The sequence below is a fragment of the Zingiber officinale genome, chromosome 7A (assembly GCF_018446385.1).
Source record: "Zingiber officinale cultivar Zhangliang chromosome 7A, Zo_v1.1, whole genome shotgun sequence".
Classification (NCBI taxonomy): domain Eukaryota; kingdom Viridiplantae; phylum Streptophyta; class Magnoliopsida; order Zingiberales; family Zingiberaceae; genus Zingiber; species Zingiber officinale.
In genome coordinates, this window is record NC_055998.1 from 138,229,885 (window position 1) to 138,255,800 (window position 25,916).

General features: G+C 39.9%; 2 protein-coding genes across 7 annotated transcripts in view; one reads left to right on the forward strand and one right to left on the reverse strand.

Annotated features, from left to right (window-relative positions):
* The window catches only part of LOC122002810 (protein-tyrosine sulfotransferase-like), a 38,830-nt gene extending 16,803 nt beyond the window's left edge, over positions 1-22,027 (forward strand). For 2 of the 3 annotated variants that reach the window (XM_042558149.1, XM_042558147.1), the window contains exons 6-13: positions 16,839-16,982; positions 17,911-18,015; positions 18,108-18,252; positions 18,992-19,041; positions 19,115-19,180; positions 19,347-19,466; positions 21,556-21,693; positions 21,791-22,027. In XM_042558149.1, the coding sequence (XP_042414083.1) occupies positions 16,839-16,982; positions 17,911-18,015; positions 18,108-18,252; positions 18,992-19,041; positions 19,115-19,180; positions 19,347-19,466; positions 21,556-21,693; positions 21,791-21,928 (906 nt within the window). In that variant the 3' untranslated portion in view covers positions 21,929-22,027. The remainder of the gene's footprint in view (positions 1-16,838; positions 16,983-17,910; positions 18,016-18,107; positions 18,253-18,991; positions 19,042-19,114; positions 19,181-19,346; positions 19,467-21,555; positions 21,694-21,790) is intronic. The other variant, XM_042558148.1, reaches the window with a different exon arrangement.
* Positions 22,028-22,944: 917 nt separating this feature from the next.
* Positions 22,945-23,528, reverse strand: LOC122002813. 4 transcript variants are annotated; one of them, XM_042558154.1, is made up of 2 exons: positions 23,265-23,528; positions 22,945-23,146 (listed from the first exon to the last, which is right to left on the reverse strand). In XM_042558154.1, the coding sequence occupies exons 1-2, from the start codon at positions 23,492-23,494 to the stop codon at positions 22,993-22,995; spliced, it is 384 nt and encodes a 127-aa protein (XP_042414088.1). In that variant the 5' UTR covers positions 23,495-23,528; the 3' UTR covers positions 22,945-22,992. The 4 variants fall into 4 exon arrangements, with proteins under 4 accessions (XP_042414088.1, XP_042414087.1, XP_042414090.1 ...); XM_042558153.1 differs by having other exon boundaries at positions 22,945-23,155; XM_042558156.1 differs by having other exon boundaries at positions 22,945-23,171.
* Positions 23,529-25,916: the final 2,388 nt, after the last annotated feature.

Consider the following 25,916-nt stretch of genomic DNA (forward strand, 5'->3'; position numbering starts at 1 on the left):
TCCTCCAAGGCCAAACCGCTACTTTTGCAGGCTGATTCGTTACTTTGGCCGATCCGTCACTCTTCCTGCCTAATCCGCCAATCTTTTTGGTCGATTCGCCACTCTTCCTCGCCAATCCGCCACTCTGACCGATCTACCACTCTTCCTGGCTGATCCGAGTAGATCAGTTTTCCTGACCGAGCCGAATCCTCAAGGTGGTCTACATCCTTTATCAGAGGTGACTCCCTCCGAAAGCAAGGTCCAATTGGACGATGGAGGGGACTTAGTCGTCCTATCAATGGTTCATCGACTCAACACTCCTTTTTGGCGTTTTCTTCTACGGTTGACAGAATATTCTATATGCAAGCAGTATATTAGAAGCTTCCACCCTGCCAAACGCAGGGATTGCGAGTCCATTTTGGGAAAGGTGGTAGAGCATCTTTATGGTCTGCACTTTTTTCAAAACACTTTGAGATTCATGCACAGACAAAAGTAATACTATAAAAGGGGGTTTCCATCTACAGGCGTAGGTATGCGATGCTACCCAACTTTACATACTCATAGCTTCTCGCCTTTAACCGGATCATTGAATTGAGCATCGGAGTGCCTGCGCCGGGGATTCCCTCCCTGGTCTAGTTGCAAATGCTCCTTTGGACACACAGGACTGTTCGAAGTCATCTTTTCTAGCTTGGAGTCTTTACATAGTCAACACCAGAGCTACCTACCTAGCACGTCATCTTCCCCACTTTCAGACAGGATCATATTTGGCACGAGAGTCCAAAATCGGCCTATCGACGCAAGAGTCTGAGACTTGATCATGAGAGCAAGCTCACTTATAACTTGGCCGAACAGTCCGAGAGTCTGGACATGGGCGCATGAGCAAGCAAGCTTATAACTTGGCCAAGCGGCGCGAGAGTCCAGAATCGGCAAAGTCATAATAGACAACAGCCAAGTGGCCCAATTCCAATCACATGCAAAATTTGGTTGGCTGCAATTAAATTTGAATGAGGCAAAAGATTCATTCCATTCGACACTTTCCAGGTTGGCGTCCGATCGGCAAATCAAAGGACCAAATATTTAACACCGGTCAACTTCACTCGGCAATTGATTGCCAAATCCAATTGATGAATTCCATTCGGCAAATCCAATCAATAGTAACTGATCGACAATTAAATTATGAGTGACAAATTCAATCAGCGTGGTCTCCAAATCCGATCGACAAACACCATTTGGATCGCATGCATCAGACAATGGCTCTAAAAGAAAAATTATCATCCAATAGCTTTAATTTGGCAACTTTAATATAAAAAAAACCATTTGAAGGTTTTGAATCGTTCGGCAAATCCAATTGGCCGCAATGGACGAACTCAAGAACCAAAATCCGATCGGCTTCCATTCATTCACAATTATGCCAATCAAATTCTAGGGCCAAAGCTGCTTGGCAGTATTAAATGGTCACTCACTCAAATGCGAATGAAAGGAACGTCCGATCGGCAAAGACTTGGCAAATTCAAGATAGAGTCCAATTTATATAGTCTATAAGTATTCTAAAGGGCCACTTGGCCGGTATTCCTCAATCGTCAACTCCAATCGATCGTTAAATTGGTAACTCCAACTCAGTCATCCTAGACTCTCGGACCGTTCGACCGAGTTATAAGTGAGCTTTCTATCACGACTAAGTCCTAAATGTTAGGACCAAAAGTAGCTAGAGGGTGAATAGCTCGTCGCGTTCACTCGTTGCTTGGCGTTGCTTGGCGTTGCTTGTTTCTTCAAGAATATGCAGCGGAAAATACAGAAACAAATGCAACAACGCTAACACGGTTGGTTTACTTGGTATCCACCTCACAAGAGGTGACTAGTCCAAGGATCCACACCACGCACGCACCCTCCACTATGAAAACACTCCTTTTCGGTAACTACCGAGGGCGGAGAAGCCCTACAAGACTCTCAGTACAAGAAGAAAGGAAACAAAATACAAGCGTAAAGCTTACAATGAGTACAGAAACCCTAACCCTAGCTTCTCTTCTTGCCTTTGATCCGCCTCGACTTGAAAGCTTCCAAGATCCTTCAAGAATCGGCGATGATGATCTGAGAGCTGGCGAGTAATCTGGAGTGAATCGGAGAAGCGGTGCCGCAGCCATCACATGCCGCAGCTATAAACGACGCCAACGTCCCGATCGATTCGAATATTCCCGATCGATCGGGAGGCTTTGGATCGATCCACGGATCGATCCAGCGCCTCGCTCGAAAGCGCTGGATCGATCCACGGATCGATCCGGCCTAAGCAGCGGCGTCCCAATCGATCCACGATCGATTGGGACCTCGATCGATCCACGGATCGATCCGACCATTCAGACGGATCGATCGATCGATCGACGACGCGACTTTTTTGCCGAAAACCAAGTCCCAAACCTCCCAAACCAACATCCGGTCAACCTCGACTGTTGGTACGTCATGCCTAGCATCTAGTCACTCTGACCTGCTAGAACTCCCTTACCAAGTGTTCGGTCAATCCTTTGACCCACTGGACTTTTCTCCTAAGTATCCGGTCAATCCCTTCGACCTACTTGGACTTTTCTTCACGCCAAGTATCCAACAATCCTTCACCTACTGGACCCCAACCCCGGATGTCCGATCATCCTCGATCCATCTGGATTTTCCTTGTGGCTTCACTCACCAGACTTTCACCTAGCTTCATCACTAGGGTTTTCCATCCGCCTAGCTTCACCACTAGGACTTTCACCGGCTTCACTCACGGGACTTTCACCTGCCTACTCACTAGGACTTTCACCGGCTTCACTCACCAGATTTCCATCCGCCCAGCTTCACTCACTAGACTTCCTTGCCCGGCTTCACTCACGGGACTTTTCTTCCGCCTAGCTTCACTCACGTGACTTTCATACCGCCAGCTTCACTCACTGGTCTTCATTTCGCCTAACATCCCGCTAGGACTTCCGACCAAGTATCCAACCTCGACCTATTCGACTCTTCTTGATCAATATCTTGTTATCCAAACATCTAAACCCAAACCAAGACTCACTGGTTACCAGTCAACCTTGACCGAGGATATGCACCAACAATCTCCCCTTGATGTTTCGACAATACCACAATAACACTTACAATCCCATATGTAAGTTAAGCTAATCCCATAGCCTCCTTCTTCATGCCACTAGGTAATGAAGCATAAATTAAGCTCTTCATTCTCTCCCTAAGAGGGCAAACTCCTCTAGGTAATGAAAGCCTAACTTACTCCCTTTCACGAGTCCTTTCATTCTCCCCCTACGACCTTCCCATAGGTAATAAAAGCCTAAACTTAACCATACATTCTCCCTCTGGCACACATCAACCCATCGTTGGACACACATCAACCTATGCTCCATTGGGCACACTTCAACAAATCCATTTGTTGAAGACTCTCCCCCTGAAGAGTTGCTCATCGTTGTTCACAACATCACTCGTTGTGATCAACACGATAAAGAAGGTCCCATACCCTTCATTTATCCTTAACTTCTCCCTCAATGTAGACAAATACCCAACCTTGAGCATTATCTAACCACTTGAGTTCCCACTTGAAATAATGAGGATATCCACTCCCCATTTCTCCCCATTTCAAGTTTAAATGCTCAACCTTGAGCAAGTTCACAACAGAAGGTTAACCACCTTCCAAGGTTCATGAAAAATAATTTTCATGTCTTTAAAGAGTCCCTCCCCCTAAAGACATGGTGGTAACTTCTGTCATTGCACCAACAATGACTTGGAATCCCTAAAACATTAGGAAACCCAAATTTAGAAGTTTTGAGGTTCAAATATTCAAAATTTGAAACAACCTCAACCTAAACTTCTACTTAGTCTTCGTTAACCAATCCATCCTTGTTTTCAACATGAAAACACCCTTTGCATGTATACAAATGTATTTAAGGGGTTTGGAATGGTTACCTAGACTCAAAGGGGTTCAAAGATGCTGAAATCAAGCCTTCCCAGCCAAAATCAGCAACTTGGATCGATTGGAGTTGGGTTCCAATCGATTGAACCTTTCTGAATCGATCCACTGATCGATTCAGACTACCTGGATCGATCGGCTGATCGATCCAGCGAGCTTCTGCTCGCGGGAATTGCCGTTTGAATCGATCCATTCAGGAACTCCAATCGATCCATGTATCGATCGGAGCTCTGATAGTTGCTGAAATTCCATTTCAGTCAACTTCAGAAACCCCTAGAAAATTCTACAAAAATCCAAAAATTATGAAATTTCGTGTAGACATTATTTAGGGCGTTTACTATAACGGAAAAATAGTTTTCTATGAAAATACATCATATTTTCAAAGATTGACACAAACTTGAAAACTTGCAAAAACTTTAGTATTTTTCTTCAAGTTTGTGTCTAACTATTCAATGGTGATTACTATCAAAAGATAGCCTTCACCAAGGTTTTCCAAAAACATTTTAAAAACATTTTCAAAACCAATATCCCATCACATTCCTTGGGCTTAATGCACATGACTTGTACATTAGCTTTCCCAATGATGGGAAAACACATAACTATGTGTTTTGATGAATTTAAAACTCAAAGGAATGCACTAAATCAACATCTTGAGCTTTGTTCATCATCCTAACATCTCACTTGTATATAATATGCACTAAAACACATACAAGTCACCTTAGAGGTCTTTGTGAAATGTAAAATTTGGTTTTGCCCTATTCTAGGGATCATGCATATCTATCTAGGCATTTTAGAGATATTAGACATCCACCCAGGATGTCACTTGTTAATAAGTGTCGTTAAATGCCATTCGTCCTTAATTACAAGGAATTAAACTAAATGCATGATTATGTTATGACATACATCAACAGAAAATATTTTTCAAAAGAAAATATCCTATTACTACATGATGTATGAATGTCATGACATGGTATTTTTGGATTTTCCATAATAAAACATGAATGCAAAAACTAGACATGATGTCATGGCATATGATGGGCAAACAATCATGGCAAGATTTAGCATAAATAAAATATACCTAGATTAGCTATCTAAGTATCCTTAAAATCTTAGCTAAACTTACAACTTAAACCTAGATTGCCCTAAAGTGCTTCAAGAGAATGCCAAAACCTAAATTGGCATTTCTAATTTCCTTGATTTAATGTATGCCAATTGAAAGTAAACATGTCCTCAAATGTTGGCATATTCCATTTTTCCTCAAGAGTAGCACTTTTAAATTTTAAGGCCCGGATTGCCTTAAATTGCCTAAGAACATACCAAAATCCCAACTTGATAGTTCTTATGAATTTCCCAATATGTGCCATTTAATATTAAAATCAATTCTTCCACCATTAGGCACATTTTACTCTTTCAAGGAGTAGTCAATAGGTCCATTTCATTTTCAAAGGTTAACTAAAACCTTGAAAATGCTCCTTGAGTGTCAATTTCCTCAAAGTTGGGTTAACTACCCTTCTAATCGGAGTTGACACTCTCTAACCCATCTATGGGGTAGAGAAGATGCTCCTAGGAACCCAACACCTATTGGTGCTCCTTGGATGCTCTAGGTACTCACTAGGGATAACTTCCCTAGATACCTTCCTAGTGACCTTGTTGGGCTTCTTAGAAGCCTTGGTCACAGTTTCTAGGTCAACTCTAGGGATATCTTCCTGAACCTTTTTGCGACTTTCTAGAACTTTGTGAAGTCACATTATTGCAAAGATAAACACTTGAAGTTTGATGACTGTTAGTTGGAATTAACCACGATAGCAGATAAGTTCTGGAGCATGAAAATTTTATTTTCTTTACAGATGGAACCTTTATGACTTATGATTTTCCTACCTAAGTTATGCTCACTTTGCCCTAATAGGATATTTTCCATCGTTTTAGGGTCTTCTCCATTTTATCAAGTCTTGACCTCAAGACTTGATTTTCTCTCACTAAGTCCTTAGTATTTGATCCATGAGCATTTTTGTTTCTAGGCTTGTATCTTACATCCTTAGAGTTATCGCCTAGGTTTTTACCTACATTCCTAGCCTTAGGGATAGTAGTTTTGGCATGTAGGGCCACATGCTTTTCCTTAAAGCCCTCATGCTTCCTATTCTTATGGTAAATCGCATTAAAATGATAAAAATTTGACTTAGCATGCTTTTTACCATTTTGCAAGGGAATAGGCTCAATGAAAGTTACCTTCCTTTTTACCTTAGAGGCTCCCCCTTGACTAGAGCTTTCTCCATGAGCCTTGACCACCTTCTTCCCCTTAGGGCATTGACTTCGGTAATGCCCCTTTAGATTGCAAGAGAAGCACACGATGTGCTTCTTGCTCTTCTTTGTTCCGGGGATGGTCTCCTTGGGCTTCTCCTTGCCCTTTTGTGCCACTTGGCCCTTCTTCTTGGCCAATTTAGGGCATTTGCTCTTGTAGTGCCCACTTTCCCTACACTCAAAACATATTATATGATTTTTATTTTTAATTGAACCATTTATACCTTCTTGTATAGGGATGGCATCTTTTTCTTTGGATCCAGAGGTAGAAACTTCCTTTTGATAGGACCTTGATTCTCCTCCATTTGATTTTTCTTGACTTGTGGAGGTAGAAGCTTCTCCCTCCTCTTCTTCTCTTGACCCGGATGTAGAAGCTTCTCCTTCTTCTTGATCCGGTGTCACCAAGGATTGCTCCCCCTCAATCCTAGAGGTGGAGGCTTCATCATCTTGAATATGAAACAAGGAGTATGCTCCCTCCTTGTTCCCTTCGTTGCATTCCCTTGAGGATGAAGCTTCTTGGATTTCCTCTTCTTCGGAGGTTGAGCATCTCTCAACCTCGGAGTCCTCCTCTTGGTCTTGCTCCAAAGAGTCACCCTCTCTGGATTCTTCATTATCTTGTACAGTGGAGGGGATCTCTTCATGAAGCTTAGCCAATTTGCTCCAAAGTTCCTTTGCATCTTCAAATTCTCCAATTTTGCAAAGAATGGTGCTTGGCGATAAATTGACCAAAGCTTGGTCACTTTGTCATTGCCTCGCACCTTTGGACTTGTTCCGGGCTCCATTTGCTTTTCTTTAGAACTTTGCCCTTTGAATTTCTTGGAGCCTTGAAGCCTTCCATTAGAGCAAACCATTGCTCTATCTCCATCATAAGAAAATTTTCGATTCTTGATTTCCAAGAATCGAAACTCGTAGAAGTGTATGGTGGAGCCACCCTTGTGTCAAATCCAAGCCCATCTTGGAATTGCATCTTGAAGTTGAGCTTGATAAAGTCTTGAACTTGAAGAATTTGCTCCAACTTCTTCACCCTCTAGCTTTTCTTGTTATGCTTGACCCTTCCGGCGATGATTCCGGTGAAGAGCGGCCTTGCTCTGATACCACTTGTTAGGACCAAAAGTAGCTAGAGGGGGGGGTGAATAGCTCGTCGCGTTCACTCGTTGCTCGGCGTTGCTTGGCGTTGCTTGTTTCTTCAAGAATATGCAGCGGAAAATACAGAAACAAATGCAACAACGCTAACACGGTTGGTTTACTTGGTATCCACCTCACAAGAGGTGACTAGTCCAAGGATCCACACCACGCACGCACCCTCCACTATGAAAACACTCCTTTTCGGTAACTACCGAGGGCGGAGAAGCCCTACAAGACTCTCAGTACAAGAAGGAAAGGGAAACAAAATACAAGCGCAAAGCTTACAATGAGTACAGAAAACCCTAACCCTAGCTTCTCTTCTTGCCTTTGATCCGCCTCTTGACTTGGAAAGCTTCCAAGATCCTTCAAGAACTGGCGATCTGATCTTTGAGAGCGCTGTGGAGGAGCTGGCGAGTAATCTGGAGTGAATCGGAGAAGCGGTGCCGCAGCCATCACACGCCTGCAGCTATAAACGACGCCAACGGTCGGATCCCGATCGATTCGAATATTCCCAATCGATCGGGGAGGCTTTGGATCGATCCAGAGCGCCTCTGTGCTCTGCGGAAAGCGCTGGATCGATCCACGGATCGATCCGGCCATCGAAACAGCGTCCCAATCGATCCATCGATCGATTGGGACCTCTGAATCGATCCACGGATCGATCCGACCATTTCAATCGATGTGGATCGATCCATCGATCGATCCGACTTGATTTTGTCCAAACCAAGTCCCAAACCTCCCGAACCAACATCCGTCAACCTCGACTGTTGGTATGCCACGCCAGCATCTAGTCACCCTCGACCGCTAGGACTCCCTTACCAAGTGTCCGATCAATCCTTTGACCCACTTGACTTTTCTCTGTCTCAACCCTTTGACCTACTGGACTTTTCTTTCATGCCAAGTATCCGTCAATCCTTCGACCTACTTGGACTTCCCACGAGACCGGATGTCCGATCATCCTCGATCCATCTGGATTTTCTGCCCGGCTTCACTCACGGGACTTTCACCTAGCTTCACTCACTAGGGTTTCCATCCGCCTAGCTTCACTCACTAGGACTTTCACCGCCTAGCTCACGGGACTTTCACTCACTTACACTAGGACTTTCACCTGGCTTCACTCACCAGGATTTCCATCTGCCTAGCTTCACTCACTAGGACTTCCTTCTGCCTGGCTTCACTCACCAGGACTTTTCTTCTGCCTGACTTCACTCACCAGGACTTTCATACCGCCTAGCTTCACTCACTAGGTCTTTCATTTTGCCTAACATCCCAGTTAGGACTTCCCAGTCAAGTATCCAGTCAACCTTGACCTACTTGACTCTTCTTCAATCAATATCTTATTGTCAAACATCTAAACCCAAACCAAGACTCAGCTTGGTTACCCAGGTCAACCTTGACCTGAGGGATATTGCACCAACACTAAACTCTCGCGCTGATCAGCCGAGTTATAAGTAAGCATGCTCTCATGACCAAGTCTTAGACTCTCGGACCGTTCGACCGAATTATAAGTGAGTTTTCTCTCATGACCAAGTCCAGACTCTCGGACCGTATGGTCGAGTTGTAAGTGAGCGTGTTCTCATGATCGAGTCCTAGACTCTCGGACCGTTCAGCCGAGTTATAAGTGGGCTTGCTCTCACAATCAAGTCCCACACTCTCGGACTGTTCATAAGTGAATTTGCTCTTGCGCTCAAGTCTCAGACTATCTGAACTTCGTTACCTTGTGAGATGGCGGCGCTCACCTTTCTTATTCATTTAGTTCATGGTTATGGTGAACAGTGGTCTCAACGTGCCCTATGGAGGCCTATGACTCAGTTTGCCTGGGACGACAAGTTATTCTCATGTCGTGATTTGGAGTGGTTTGAGACCCGCCCCACTCTACCCAATTGCGACGAAGTCGGGTGTCCTCCTATAAGTGGTCGGTTGGGTCAGTCGGTTGAGGGCGGGGGTCAGAGGATCATATTCGTCTTTGGGAACTATGTCAAGAAGAGTGAGGCCGGTCCATGACTGGCTAATGCGGGTTTTGGAGAACTATGGATCTTGACCAAGTCCCAGACTCTCGCATTGATCGGTTGAGTTATAAGTGAGTGTGCTCTCACGACCAAGTCCCATACTCTCGCGCCACTTGGCCGAGTTATAAGCTTGCTTGCTCACGCGCCCATGTCCAGACTCTTGGACTGTTTGGCCGAGTTATAAGTGAGCTTGGTCTCATGACCAAGTCTCAGACTCTTGCGTCGATCGACCGAGTTATAAGTGAGCGTGCTCTAAGCTCCAGACTCTTGTGTTGATAGACCGAGTTATAAGTGTGTTTGTTTACGCACCCATGTTCGACTCTCGGATCGTTCGACCGAGTTGTAAGTGAGCTTGCTCTCACGACCAAGTCCCAGACTCTCGGACCGTTCGACCAAGTTATAAGTAAGCTTGCTCGCATGCCCAAGTCACAGACTTGGACCGTTCGGTTGAGTTATAAGTGAGCTTGCTCTCATGACCAAGTCCCAAACTCTCGCACCGATTAGTCGAGTTATAAGTGAGCGTGCTCTCACGACCAAGTCCTAGACTCTCGGACCATTCGACCGAGTTATAAGTGAGCGTGCTCTTACGGTCAAGTCCGAGACTTAACCATTCGGTCGAGTTATAAGTGAGGTTGCTCTCACGCCCAAGTCACAAACTCGGACCGTTCAGACGAGTTATAAGTAAGCTTGCTCTCACGACCAAGTTCTAGACTCTCGCGTCGATCGACCGAGTTATAAGTGAGCGTGCTTTCACGACAAAGTCCCAGGTTCGTCCGAGTTATAAGTGAGCTTGCTCTCACGACCAAGCCCCACACTCTTGGACTGTTCGATTAAATTATAAGTGAGCTTGCTCTCACAATCAAGTCTCAAACTCTCGCGTCGATTGGTCGAGTTATAAGTTAGCGTGCTTATGACCAAGTCCTAGACTCTCAAACCATTTGGCCAAGTAATAAGTGAGAGTGCTCCAAGTCCCAGACTTTCGTGTCGATCGACCGAGTTATAAATGAGTGTGCTCTCATGACTAAGTCCTAGACTCTCGGACCGTTCGACCGAGTTATAAGTGAGTTTGCTCTTACGACCAAGTTCCAGACTTGGATCGTTTGACTGAGTTATAAGTGAGCTTGCTCTCACGCCCAAGTCCCAAACTCTCGGACTATTCGACCGAGTTATAAGTGAGTTTGTTCTTACGACCAAGTCCCAGATTCTCGTGTTGATCGGCTGAGTTATAAGTGAGCGTGCTCTCACGATCAAGTCCCAGACTCTTGTGTCCACTCGGTTGAGTAATAAACGTACTTGCTTACGCGCCTATGTCCTAGACTCTTGGATCGTTCGACCGAGGTATAAGTGAGCATGCTTTCACGACCAAATCCCAGACTCTCAGATTGCTCTCACGACCAAGTCCCAGACTCTCGTGTCGTTCGCCGAATTATATGCATGCTTGCTCACGCACCCAAGTCTCAGACTCTCAGACTGTTCAGTCGAGTTATAAGTGAGCTTGCTTTTACGCCCAAGTCCCAGACTCTCGGTTCGTTCGACTGAGTTATTAGTGAGCTTGCTCTCACAGCTAAGTCTCAAATTCTTGCGCCAATCGGTCGAGTTATAAGTGAGCACGTTCTCATGACCAAGTCCAGACTCTCGTGTGCCGAGTTATAAGCGTGCTTGCTCATGCGCCCATGCCTTAGACTCTCGGATCGTTTGGTCGAGTTATAAAAGAGCTTGCTCTCACGACCAAGTCCCAGACTCTCGTGCCACTCGGTCGAGTTATAAGCGTGCTTGCTCATGTGTCTATGCCCCAAACTAATGTCGCTCGATCGAGTTATAAGCGTGCCTGCTCACGCGCTCAACTCCAGACTCTCGTGTCGTTCGACTGAGTTATAAGCGTGCCTACTCACGTGTCTGCTCACGTGCCCAGAAAATCTAGACTCTTGGTCCTTGGCTGCTCACTCGGCATGACTCGGTTGCTCACTCGGCACGACTCGGCCGCTCGCTCAGCAATATTCAGCCGCTCGCTCGACACTACTCGGCCGCTCGCTCGGCACGATTTAACCGCTCCCTCGGCACGATTCAGTCGCTCCCTCGGCACAACTCAGCCGCTCCCTCGGCACAACTCAGCCGCTTGCTTGGCACCACTCAGCCGCTCGCTCGGCAACACTCGGCGATTGACATTTTCAAACTCAAGTTCCAATCACAAAGCTTCCGATCGACAACTTTCAAATTCCAATTTAACTTAGCAGTTGGAAAAAAATCCACTTGACAGGCTATTTCAATTAACATATCAAATTAACCAATCGACAATTCTCAAGCAAAGCCGATCGACAACTTCAAACAGAAACACCCATGCGGCTGCAATCCGTAAAACCACAAATCCCAAGTGGCAAAATCCACTCGACTTCAATTGGGATCTAGTGGTCAAACTGATCGGCATTTCACTAGTCCAATTGGTTAACACAATCTGACAGCTTCAATTGGTTCAGTAGTCGAGTGAAAAAGTCCCCCAATTAAGAAATTTCTTACCTATCAGCAACACCATAAATCTTCCATTTAGAAGCTTCTCATCCAATCATAGGGTTATGCAATTAATTCCAAATGACAGCTTCACTAAGCATTCAGCATTTCCAATGAAAATTCCAAATCAAACTCTAGATTGGTAAAAGCCATGGGCAAGTTCCATGCCAATTTGAAATAGGAAAGTTCGATCGGCTTCATTCGACAATTCAAATGGAAAATTTTCCATTCAGTTGCAAAAAGACCACATCTGATCGGCTTCCATTGAAACAATTTCCAATCAGCTTCGGGTGAAATCGACTGAGTAATCCCAAAACAGCAGATCGGCATGATCCAATCACAAATGAAGCGGCCCAACTCAACCTTGGCCCTGCAGTGGGAATGCAATTCAACCTTGTGAGGGGTTTAGTCCAATCAGTCAGACTCACGTCTCCTTCGACTAGACTTGAAGGGGAGACTTGTGATACGGAGAATAAGAAGAGCAGCCACAAGGGCAAAGAAGGTCAATTCGGTAGGTGGAGTTGTGCTAAAGTCAAGGGAGGTCAATGACCATCTTTCCCTACTGACCCAACTAGCCGATTCGCCAACGCCGAACCACTACTTTTCCTGGCTGATCCGCCACTCTTCTCGGTCGATCTGAGCCAATCAGTCTTCTTGGCTGAGTTGAGTCCTCGATGTACATTCTAATACCGAAAGCAAGGTCCGATCGGACGATGGAGGGGACTTAGCTGGCCTATCATTATAGCATATTAATGGTTCATCAGCTCAACATTCCTTCTTGGCGTTTTGTGCTATGGATGACAGAGAATATTCTATATGCAAGTTGTACATTAGAAGCTTCTACCCTGCCAAACATAGGGGTTGCGGGTCCATTTTAGGAAAGGTGTCAGAGCATTATTATAGTCTGTCATTTTTTTTTGGAAACACTTTAAGATTCATGTATAGACAACAATAACACTATAAAAGAGAGTCTCCATCTACAAGCACAGGTATGCGACGTTACACTTTATATACTCATGGCCACTTTATTCATCGCCTTCAACCAGACTATTGGCTTGAGCGTCGGAGTGCCTGCGCCGAGACCCCCTAATTGGCACGGTTGCTAATACTCCTTTGGACACGCAGGACCGTTCGAAGTCATCTTTTCTAGCTTGGAGTCTTGCATAGTCAACACCAGAGCCACCTACCCAGGGCCGTCTCAAGCTTCCTTGAGGCCCTAGGCAACAAAATTAAAAAAACAAAAAAAATTTAATATATTTTTAATTTTCTTTAACGTTTTTGGACCGAAAATAATAATTTAAAAAATATATTTTTAAAATTAGTTATTAAAAAGAATTAAATATTATTTTTTTAAAAAAACTAATTTTTGATATAAAATTTAGTTTTCTAACGGCTATTTTGATAATAATTTTATTTTTTATTAATAAAATTATTAAACTATTTAATCTTTTTAGTTAGAATGTCAAATAGACTTTATTAATTTTAATTTTAAAAAATTTATTTTTGCTAATGCATTTTACTTTGTATTTTATGATAAAAAAATCTCTAATTCATATTATTATCGAAAAAAAAAGAGTGACGAAAAAATATTATCGGCAAAGGAAAAGAATGACGTTCTCTGCAAGTATCATCGGTGAGGAAGGAGAAACATGCAAAATCGTTGATGAAAAAAAGAAAAAGGCACAATGCACTGATGAGAGAACTATTAGGATTTTTAAGAAATATTAAGGAGAAAAGAATTCATTAGGTTTTATAAGAATAGTATTACTAATTGTAAAATAAAATGAGAATCGGAGTAATAATAAAAAAAGAAAGAAATATGTCAATTTAAAAATGAATTATATTTAAGGTAGAATAAAATCTCATATAAAATTATGATAGACAATTAATAAGGTAGAATAAAATCTCATATAAAATTATGGTAGGCAATTAATATGGAAATAAAGATAAGTACAAGGTATAAATAGGAAGTGAAATCGATAATGAATTAATTGACAAAGTGTCATTAATGAATTAGCAAGACATTTATAATTAATTAATATTAATGATGCTAATTTAATTTTTTTAATATCTTTAATTAATTAATCAATGGGCCCCAATAAAATTGGGGCCCTAGGCATAGGCCTTAATGGCCTATGCCTTGAGCCGGGCCTGCACCTACCCGGCGTGCTATTTTCTCCGCTTTTAGACAAGATCAATAACCATCATTACAAGTGGTCAATACCCAATCCACACATTGAACACCAATGTTCTATCATATTAAGGGGTCAACAATATTAGTAGAATCTACAATTTATTCAAATACTGTGTTATTCGACAATACCTGAGCTGAAATCTTCATTTTTCTTATATTTTTTGATTCAAAACTAATTGCTTTCTAAAGATTTCGGATGCATCATTCTATGCCAACAATTCCACACTATCATATTATCTTTAAATGGTAGAATTGGGAAAGAAATGCCCCTATAGATGTACAAGTGAGTATATTATTCATGATAGAAAATCATAAGGATTGCAATTTCTTTTCTTTCATTGCAAACTTTTATAAATGCCCAAGCAAAGTTGAGGATCATGTTCTCTTCGGATAAGTGAATACAATGCTCTAAAAGTTTATTAAAGGTAAGAGTGTAGACAAAATGACCTTTTGAAGAATGTAGAGTTTTTCTTACAGACTTGTGAATCCCATTGTTAAATATACAACAACAACCACCAAGCCTTTTTCCACTAGGTGGGGTCGGCTGTATGAATCCTTTTACGCCATTGAGCCCTATCTCCTATTATATTATCATCTATATTTAAATAAATTTTATCTTGTTTTATTGTTGCTAACCAAGTCTTTTTTGGTCGTCCTCTTCCTCGTTTGATATGCATGTTTATCATGGTTTCACATCGTCTAACTGAAGCATTTATTGGTCATCTAAGTACATGTCCGTACCATCTTAAACGTGTCTCTCGGAGTTTGTCCTCAATAGATGCAACTCCGACTTTCTCTCTAATGCTCTCATTCCCCCATTGTTAAATATACAAAGGGGAAATTAGATAATGCTCTTAATATTATTGTTTATTACCTCAATCCCTTTTCCTATTATAAAGACTATGGAGAGACATACTAATGTGGATTATATACTCATTTGTGTAGAGAATTTCTTTCCTTACCCTACCATCTAAGCTAATGCGATGTGTGGAATTGAAGGCATATGAAGAGTCAACCAACCTTTTTGAAAGGCAATTAGCTATGAGAAAAAGTTCAAACAATAATGAAAATTTTAGCCCTTGTGTTAGTAAATTAGTATTGTTATTTTGAATACATTTCAAATTCTACTAATATTGTCTATTACTTAAATTGATAACACAATGGTGTTTATTGTTTTGATCATGTACTCTGAATTCCTAAAAAATGACAATCAGGATTCTTAACCTAACATGTAGTTCCTTTGGGTGTGACACAAATAGGAGTGCATTTGAAAAGATAAGTGGAACAATGACCTTGACAACCTCAAATTGTCTATATGGGAATATTTTTGTTGGATATAAATTATTTACCAGTAGATGGTTATTTAATCTAACATGTTTCCTCCAAATGGGACGCGCAACCACGTGATGTTGGGCTTTAGGGCCGCTCGCCGTAAGCGTTTCCTGATTTACCTTGGCAGCCGGTGGGAAACTTCCGTGGGGCTGGGCCAGTCACCTCATGTTCAGTGTTACTTGGTTCATCATATACAAAGAAAAGGAATAAATTAATTGTAAAGACGATGAATGATGTCCAATTTAATGCCAATTTAAAGAATTACAAAATGAGAAGGAAAGACTCCCGTTGGAGTCAAAAAGTCATAGAGAATGGATGAATGGAGATTTAAAAGAGGATTAAACTATTTGTGAATGAAGATGAATTAGTTCCTAGACCAGGCTTGGGATTTAGTTGCAGAAGCCTTATAAGCTAATGAGATTTTTCAAGGAAGGGGGAGCTCTAGTTTACTAGTCCCTCAACAAGTGGAGAAATTAATGAAAAAACAATTGATCCTGAGGAAAAAAGTGAGAGTGATGTTGATGAAAAATTTAATGACTTTTACAAGAGTGGACTAGACTTGACTTTGATGAACTTATTTGATTATACCATAACATTAGTTGTCCATATTTTAATACGCTAATTATAAACTTGGTTGTTATGACATATTGTTTTTCATTTTCTTTCAATGTGTCTATATGGATCTATGAATTTTATATTTTATTGTCTTTTATACTTTTATGTTTTCTCATTGCAATATGATATATGATGTGGTTTGGTGTTGTTACATATTTATTTATCAATTATGATTTGACTTGTTTACTCGATTGTAAATTTGTTTTGATTATTTAGTACACTTTGTTAGATATGTATGTTAGCAATTTTTATTGAGAATGCATATCTAATTTAATTTAATAGTTTTCTAATGTGACCACGGACCACCTAGGCTCCCCCTATCGCCTGAGTGCTAGGTAGTGGTCTGTTCACCTGCTGCTTAAGCTGTCTTTTTAAACCTTGCCTCTAATTGTTGGGTATGCCTTGATATCCAATTGGATATGATTGATTATTCAACCTTTAAAGTTATGGAGATAGCATCTAGTAAAACACCTCATCTCTCTTTCACATCTTTCTCCCGCCAGTACATATTTATTGAATCCTTTGATCTTTTGACTTGCCCTACATTTTCACCATGTTGTCTTTATCAGTCATAATCCTATTAAATGCTATAACCGGAGACATCTTTATTGATATGGAAAAACAGTAAAAACAGTCAGTCAGTGGAGAAAATTCAAATTGGCCATCAAGGCCTAGACCTGATAGTTACATTAAAGGTTGTTGTTTCACCAATGACATTGAAAAATCATGAATCTGCCAGATAATAATTGAATTACTAATTAGCTTTATGGAAGTTTTGCTTTCTCATTCTTTTTTGTTTGATATATTTATCTCACCACTTTATTCTCAATGTTTTGTGCAGAGGCATGCTAGAGAACTCGGAAGATTTAGAAAGACTGAAGAGATGAGTAACCCATATGACGTGGAAGAGATGGCCATGCCCTTACAAGAGTTCATTAATGACCCAATAGCTCATGAGATCATTCACAACGGAGCAACTTTTCAGGTGCTATAGTACATTGTTGCTGGTGGCATTATGATATTTAGTTATGATTCTTTCGTTGTTTACTTGAGTTAATACTGAATGTCTAAAAGCCAACAATATCTGTCTGCCCATGCAAAATTAATGCTCATGTGCTCTTTCTTTATTCTTAACAGATTACAAGTTTAAATATTAATTCACACTATTAAATTGGCTTTGACATGAAGGTTCCTATGCCCAGCCAAACAAACATACAAAAAAAGAGAGGATATGCTAGTGCATTTGATGTTTGGCTGAACTCTTTCATTGTTTCTTGTGTTAACAGTGAATGCTTCATGGCTAACACAACTAAAAAGGCCAACACGGGTATTTTTACTTGTGAAAAATGTGTTCTCATGTTCATTTTCTTCATACCATCTACTGACCCAAATAAGTTGGTCATAGGCTTGTAATGACGATCGAGAACGATGATCATTACCTTTATTTTTAAATAATATTTTTTACTCATTTAGTTTGTGTTTTTCAGTTGTCTTTGGACATTTTGTAAACAATCAAAGAAAAAAATAACTCCATAATAGTTACCCTCTTCAGTATCTACATTCAGTGGCAGTTCTCCACTCACCCCCCTGCCCCCTGCCCCCTTCTTTGTATTGGCATCAGTAACATTCAATGTAAATATCATTTGTGTTTCAACAGTCCTATGACTATGAAGGTGCTTTGGCGATCTCATCCTACTTTTATCCTGTGATGTAGTTTCCACTTTTTGTTGCTTAAGTACTTCTTCATGCTGTGTTTATTCTCATTTTGTTAATCGATTGTGCTCCATATTTCTCTATAAGGTTACTTTTGTGGCCACTTCCAGTTCCCAAGCAAATTACTTCCATGAGACTTATCACATGACTGTACGAGTAATATGGAGCATATCTGTTAATACTGCAATTTCTTATGACAGGTAGCAGGATTAACAAACAACTCATATTTAGAAGAATCACATGATGTCCGCAATTGTGTTAGGAAGTACCCTGAATTTGGCCATTATGTTCTTGAGGTCGCAAAGGTGCATTTTGGAAAGGACTGATGCCATTGTCTAACAACTGCTGCATATCAATATTTGTTTTAACTAGTAATTACAGCGTTCTAATGGTACAGCATAGGTTGGATCATATGTTATATGTTGGTCTTACTGAAGAGCACAAGAAGTCTGCTAATCTGTTCGCTGAATTGGTTGGAGCACAAGTTATTTCCCAGTCTGAAGCCTTGAGCTCTACTGAGCAGGAAACAACCAACAAAACTGGTACATTATCGAATTAATTCATGCTGTTACATGCAGAATCAGACAATCATGTTTACCTACGCACCTACTTAAATTTGATGTATATTATAGATTAGTGTTATCATTTGTGAGAATAAGTAACACTCAGAGAGAATCTGAATTTTGAAATTCCAAAATAACTACTAATAGGGCCAATTATGTTCAATTCTCTCTCTAGCTAAATAATACCCACATATTTAGTTAAATGCCGTGGACTATTGGCTAAAAAAGTGTTTACTGCTTTTCTCAAAATACCCTTGGCCTAGTTGCTATGCTTTTGACAACCAAGTCAACTGCCCTTTTATTAATCTCCTCGATTCCAACTTCTTCGACAATGGTAATGTTTGGCTCCCCCTTGCTTGTTGTCCTTTCCCTTGACATCACTAACAGAGTTGTTGCCGCAGAGTACCTGGTTCATCCCCAACCTTTTCAGCCTTAGGAAACAGATCCTAAAATCAACAAGCAAAATATTGCATGTAAATAGTTGGAAACTTGTAGCAACAATAAGGATCAACGGGCGATGAATAAATTCCATTTCAACTCACCCCAGATTAAGTTTTGAGGCATGACAGAAATGAAAGCTTAGATTGTAGATCCTGTTGAATAATTTCTTATTAGTATGCTATTGACTCAGTTGTAAGATCTTGCATATCATGCTAAAGTGGGCCTGAAAATTAATGAAAATTGTGGAGCATCTCTTATGTAGATATCTTCTCTGCAGAACCTAGCTTTTCTTCTTCAGATTCTGCTGATGGACAAAACCAGGTCGAGGTAGTTCAAAATAGAATTATTTATGCATATTATTCTATCAATAATGTGCTAAACTGCTCTGCATTTATGATAGGATATTGCTGGCTATCCAAAGAAAACCGAGGTTCCTTCTCCACATGATGAACCAGGAAGAGAAAATGTATTACCTCTTAATATGTAATTTAACTAATTAGTTCTCGTTCTTTTATTGTTCATTTATGAATTTAAAACCTATTGTTATATTGTTCTAGTAAATAGTATCCTCTAATTCTTCTTGGAATGCATTCTATATTCTTCTAAATCAGGCATTTCTTCGCCATTTATAGATGACAGTTGGAAAATTGATGGAGGCATATGAAAAATGCAGTTCCAATTTACGGAAATCTCAATCAACCCGACGCACAATGTCTCTGAAAAAGATTTCTCCTGTGAATTTTTCAAAGAAGGTATATGACAAGAGATAGTAGGAAGTCATGAAATAGAATAGTATGTTTCTTTAACTTCTTTTTTAATCTTATTATTTGTTGCACTTTCTGGGTGAGTTAACAAATTTTTTTATAAATTTGATGAAAATTATTGGTTTAGTTAAACTTGTTTCACCTCCTTTACCTCTTATTTACTTAACCTTGTGACATCTAGTTATTATGTCAGAAATAAGCTTAGTGGGATGAAGGTAAATCTGTGTGCTTCTGCCAATGATCCTAACAGCATAGTGGGCCTCGACAAGAGCTGGAATAGTTTTTAGCAGCTGGAATTGATGAAACCAGAAGGGTTGGAGTCTCTTTTATAGGCCTAACAATAGCTTGGTCTTCTGATACTAGGTGTAAACTAAATTTGGTTTGCAAAAAAGAGTAAAAATTAAAACTAGAATATGATTCACAATAATTTTTAAAACCAATTATTTAAAATAATCCATTATCATTTTGCATCATGTTCTTCTGCCAAGGAGAATAGTTTTGCTGCCATCTCTTGGGTTGTGCTTTCCAAATGTACAAAGCAGTTGCATTGCCATCTTTGTTCTGACCTTCCAAGTACAACATTTCTTCATTATATCTTTATTGGTTGTCCCTTCCAATGAGAGGAATTGTTATATCTTTTGTCTGTGCTATGGTCTCTGATCTTGTCTGAGTCTCCAAGGAATCAAATTTCTTTATCATCTTCTTCTTGAGGCATCCCTTCCAACTAATAGGAATTGTCCCATGGTATATGCCAATTAATCAATCAAGGAATGCTGTTAAATTTAATTGGCCATCAGATATAGGTAGTTTGTTTCCTAATTTAAGCCTAATTCTATGTTCGTGATTATTAGGGTATATGACATAGTTTGCCCAACTCAGCTGACCAACTATGTCCTGATTGAGTTGGATTAGAATTGAGAAGATCCAATCAATTTAAAGCAATTTCTGGACACATCTTTGACACGATGACGAGTGGCTGCACTGCTGTTAGTAGAGACGCAAGCACAGTGCTGATGGAAACATAAGTAGTTGGAGTTACAAGTGGTTGCTGCTCTGCATGACATGATGACAAGTGAACAGGAGGGAGGGAGGGGGGTGAGTGGTGTGAAGGCAAGCAGTGTGGGAATTACGATCGGGAGAAAATGGGCTTACAACAATAACCAAACCTTATCCTACTAGGTGGGGTCGGGTATATGGATTCTTGTATATCATTGAACTTTATCCCCCTATTATATCATTATTTATATTTAAATAAATTTTATCTTGTTGGTGTAAAACCTATTAAAATATGGGCAAGGGATTAAAAAAAACCTATTAATAGGTATTAGATTAATAAAAAGAAGCAACTAGTATACATTTCAGATTAATATTAGGGGAGATAGGATAAAAATTTGTTTGATTGATTAATTTATTTAATGGATTAAAATATGATTTGAGGATGTTATTTAGGGGTTGTAAGAAATACTAATTAAATGTAGAAATTTAATGGATCAAAAAGTTAAGCAAAAGTAATTACAATTTTATAGGAATTATGCTAACCAAGTCCATTGTTGATGGTGCCACAATGAATTTATTGGACCAATTTACTTAATTTATCCATTATTGTTTGAATCAGCTCTGTAAAGTAGAGCATGGTGATACAATGGTGCTTAGAAACCTGGTTTCAGAATCTTCTTTTCCTAATTTAGCAAAGTTCTACTCTAGGTATCCGAAGTTCAATGTATGTTTTGTTGATGCATTTTTAAGCAACATTGACATGCTAATTAGGATGGTAGCCACGTTCCAACACACGAAGATCCATCTCCACACTGGAGTGATGAAGTCCAAGCGAAATTTTCTTTTACTTTAATCGCCTTTTCTTATTAGACTGTCTGAACATTAACTATTTCTGAAATTCCAAGTTACTTCATATCTCGAGATAACTTCACTATACCGGAGGGTGGTTGTCTCGTAAAGTTATTCATCAGATTGTATACATGTTTGGTTTTCTTCTTGCTTTTGGCTAATTCTTCACTCCACTTTAAAGATGGGATTAAAGTTCCTCAGAGCTAAACATGCAAGGAAATTGTATTTTCAGGCACGCCGTTCTGTTCCTGCTTCGATTCTTGATCAAATACAATATCTGAACAGTCTTGATGTGGAACTTTACAAACATGCTCAAGATATATTCAGGCGGCAGGAGAAACATGTCATGCAAAATGATGACAACCAAGAGGTTAGTCTGTCGCATTGAACCTGTAGTTCAATATTTGATGTCAAAATCTATATTCAAAAGCAAATGCTTTGTATGCTAAAGTATCTTTTGTTTGCAGGAACTGCAGACATCAGGATGTGGCAGCTTATTTAGTTGCTCGGCATGGAAGATTTTATCGATCATTGCATTTCTTGCTGTTATTGTTCTTGTGATACTAGTAACGAACCGCGGGAGAGCGGGTAAATTGAAGATGTGATTTGAAGAACTGAAAGTCGATAATTTTGTTTGTATGATTGGAGAATGTTTTGACAAAAAAAAATAATGGCATGTCCTACTGGTGTTGTGTTCCGGTCCACTTGGATCGACTTGGCCAATTGTACTATGTTGATTGATCAACCCACTTGGACCGTCTCCTATGGCAGTTGTGTAAAAAGAAGATTCGTGCAATTAGAGTTTCATGCTTTCTTAATTTAATTTTTGAAGAATATTTTATTTATTTATTTTGATATTTTGCTTTTTATCTTACAATGAACTATGCCACTCAGTAAAAGCAAAAATATTCAATTTCACGGAAATTTTTGGCCACTAAGATTGGGAAGTGTAGGTGGGTCTTCACGAATGATTTAGCGTCTAAGGTTGTAAATAAGCTTGTGGTTGTAAATAAGCCAAGCTCCGAATTGAAGCTTGGTTAATAATTTAACCGAGATTAAAATGAATTAAATTTTTAAAATTAATTGTTCAAACTTAACTTGATTTATTTTTTTTATGAGTTTGAATTTACTTTAAATTTGATTAAAACTTGATTTATTTAGTTTGTAATTCAAATTTGGTTTGAATTTGATTGATTTGAATATTATCGAATTCTCAATTAAATTTATAAAATTATTCATGAATATTATTTATAAAATTATATATATATATTGAAAGTTATTTAAACTTATTGCATATTCTAGTTAGTTTGATTCATAAAAAACCGTCGATTAGTATTAATAATTTATTTTGATTATTTTAAATTTTTATTTATTTGATTGATTATTAAATTTAATAATTTAAATTTATTTATTTATTTTATTTTATTTTTATTTATTTAATATGTTCATAAAAATTTTATTAATAAACATATAAAAAATTATACATGAATATTATTTATAAAATTAAATATATATGTTTAAGTTTATTTATTTAGTTTAATAAGTTATTTAAACTTATTGCATATTCTAGTTAGTTTGATTCATAAAAAACCGTCGATTAGTATGTTTTTAACTAAAAAAATTATGAAAAATTGTTTTCGACAAATTAAATACATACTTTTCTCAAGGATTATTCCTGAGAATCTTTTAGTGAATCTTTCTGGCCTTCAGATATGAAATATATCAGCAAGAAACAGAATGGGACAACAAAATAAGCTGCTATCTTCAAGAACTCCTCTGTCTCCTTTGAGATTGCTCCAATGCGAGACCAATCTCCACTGTACCTGGTTCCACTTCCATAGAAAACATCTGTAATTTCTACTTGGAAAAGAAGCGCGATTGATCTGAGAGGATGATCGCTAGCTAATGAGCACACAAAATTAAAGGAGTTGAGTTACGTACCCTGCGTCAAGGAAGCCCAGTCCAAAGGCAGCGACGGCCGGCCTTGCGAGGGTGGAAGCGGCGGCGCTGAGAGAGAAGGCACTGGTGGTGTTCTCCTCTGCTTTGGCGCCGCCGCCTTCTGCCTCTTCTTTCTTTGCCCGTGTCGCCGGAAACTGCCTGGCGGCTCTCTTCCATGGCAGGGCAGGAGGAAGAGGAACGAGACAAGAGGGAAAGCTCGTCGACGATGCCATCGAAGAGCAGGGGACAGCAATTCACAGCTCAGCGGTGGATAAGGGAAAGCACAGAGTTATTTATTATTTATTTATTTATATATATATTTTTAACTTTGACAGAAAATGAAAAAGGCATCCAATTTATTTATTTTTTAAGTATCAAAATAATACTTCATCTGTGATTTTCAATCGAAACTACCTCTTTAAACATCTAATAACTATTTTAGCAGTTTCCTCATAATCTGTGAGACATATCCTTTGTGTATTCAATTTCCTGATTTATCTTTTTTTATAAATCATTGTAGAGTTAGCCGTGTGGAGTGGCCGAGGTTAAAATATGACTATATGCCAAATCATAACTATTTTAGTTCCACGGGACTTTGTGCGATGATAAACGAACAGACAGACTCTCACGTTCAAGTTAGAATGTCAGAGCGAGAATCAGGATGAGACTTTTAGCATAAACATTTTAATGCTCTAAGTTAGAATGATAGTTGAACAAAATGGAAAAGAAGATGAATAATATAATAATAATGTGAATGTGTTTACATGTATACATACTTAGTCAACGGAAAGGATCCATTTTTATATCGCTTCTTATAACCTCCATAATATTAAGGTGTCAGAGAATATCTGATGTTAGAATATGTCGGGTAGTGGAAGATGTACGACAACCTTCCCCTAAGCAGAGGAAGGTTCTATTGCATGTATTTGTCAGAGTAGCAAAATATTTCCTAGCAAGTAACAGTTATTCTTTGACATGTCATTATGATTCTCTGATAATTTTATATCTTAGAGAGAGAGTCCAAGTGACTTGGAGCCGATCAGATTTATGTAGGGAGTCGTGCCCATGAGAAGTGGGAAGTTGATCCCTATAGATCCGGCTAGCTCTAGGGTTGATCGGGTTTATGTTGGAAGTCTTGCTCATGAAAGTGGGGAGCCAAGCCTTGTAGGTCCGACCGGCTTTGCAACTGATCGGATTTATGCTGGGAGCCTTGCCCATGAGAAGTGAGGAGCTGAGCCCCGTAGGTCTGACAGACTCTAAGACCGATCGGGTTTATGTTGGGATTCTAGTTCATGAGAAGTGGGGAGCTAAACCCTGTAGGTCCAACCGGTTGTGGGGCCGATTGAGTTTATGTTGGGTGTCTTGTCCATGAGAAGTGGAGAGCTGAGTCCCATAGGTCCGACCAGCTCTGGGGCCGATCGGGTTTATGCTGAGAGCCTTGCTCATGAGAAGTGGAGAGCTAAGCCCTGTAGGTCCGACCAACGCTGGGGTCGATCGAGTTTATGCTAGGAGTTTTGCCCATTAAAACTGGGGTGCTGAGCCCCGTTAAAAGTGGTCTGTTTGCCTACCTCCACCTTGACTTTAACCAAGGGCGGAGCCAAGTTCGACGCCACCTGGGCTACAGCCCGGGGGCTGATAGTATATTTACTATAGATATAATGTGATTTAATACCGAAGATTCGAGGCTGATGTTGTTACTTCGAAGAGCTATTACATTTTGCATAAGTGTTAAAAGGGAATTCGAAGAACAAACAAAAACCACAACAATATGTCGTATAAAAACAAATCTGTCAAGTTGAACAAAACACTGCGATCAAACATCAATTAAACTATTGATTTCTTATAAGATCAAATCTGCAATAGAAATAGAAAGAAACAAACGAGGTTTTACCTACAAGAGAAACCCTAGATTTCATTGGGTGGACGTGTGAGGGAGGCGCTTGAAACCCTAGATATGTCGAGAGCTTGGGAACCCTAGCTTCGTCTCGCTGAGCCTCACAGCCTATTCGGAAGCCTTATCGCGGCACGAGGTCGTCTGTCGCGAGGGCGGCGGCCACGAGCAGAGCTTGCGAGGGAGGGAGGGAGGCCGAGCTGCTGGTGGCAAGGGACGCGAGAAAGAGGGAACGAGGGCACGACGATGAGTCAGGTGACGGCGGATGCAAGAAGAAGGAAGCCGAGGTCGGCGGGAGGCGTCAAATCTTCCCACGGCGGACGCGAGAAGGAGGGCTACGGATTAGCTTTCCACGACGTGAGAAGGGAGGAACCCTTGGCTGCGGGAGGCGAGCAGATCTTCTCGCGGCGGAAAAAAATCGTGAGAAGGGTTAGGGCAAAGAATGCTTCACAAAAGTCGCTGCGGGGAAAAAAAGAACGTTTACAAATATGACGTGGCAGCTGCCACGTCCGCAGTCCGCAAGAATTATTCCGCAGCGGAACGATTTTGTATATATATATTTCTAATAAATTTAAACAACTTATTGAGCAGCTTCTTAATAATCATGAATAATATTTCTAATTAATATCCACAAATAAAGTTTATAAAATATATTTATAAATAAAAGTTCTTATTAAACTTATAAATAAATAAATAAAACTCCCAACAAATAAACTTATAATATCAAGGTCATTAATCAAGCATACTAGCTTAAAAATATAAAA

What these genes read in the sequence shown, in the direction of transcription:
- LOC122002813 (XM_042558153.1), bottom strand. Translation starts at nt 23,494, where the DNA reads ATGGCATCGTCGACGAGCTTTCCCTCTTGTCTCGTTCCTCTTCCTCCT. An exon ending in CTGGGCTTCCTTGACGCAGG is followed by an intron (nt 23,156 to 23,264) that starts GTACGTAACTCA and finishes TTTCTATGGAAG; the next exon opens with TGGAACCAGGTACAGTGGAG.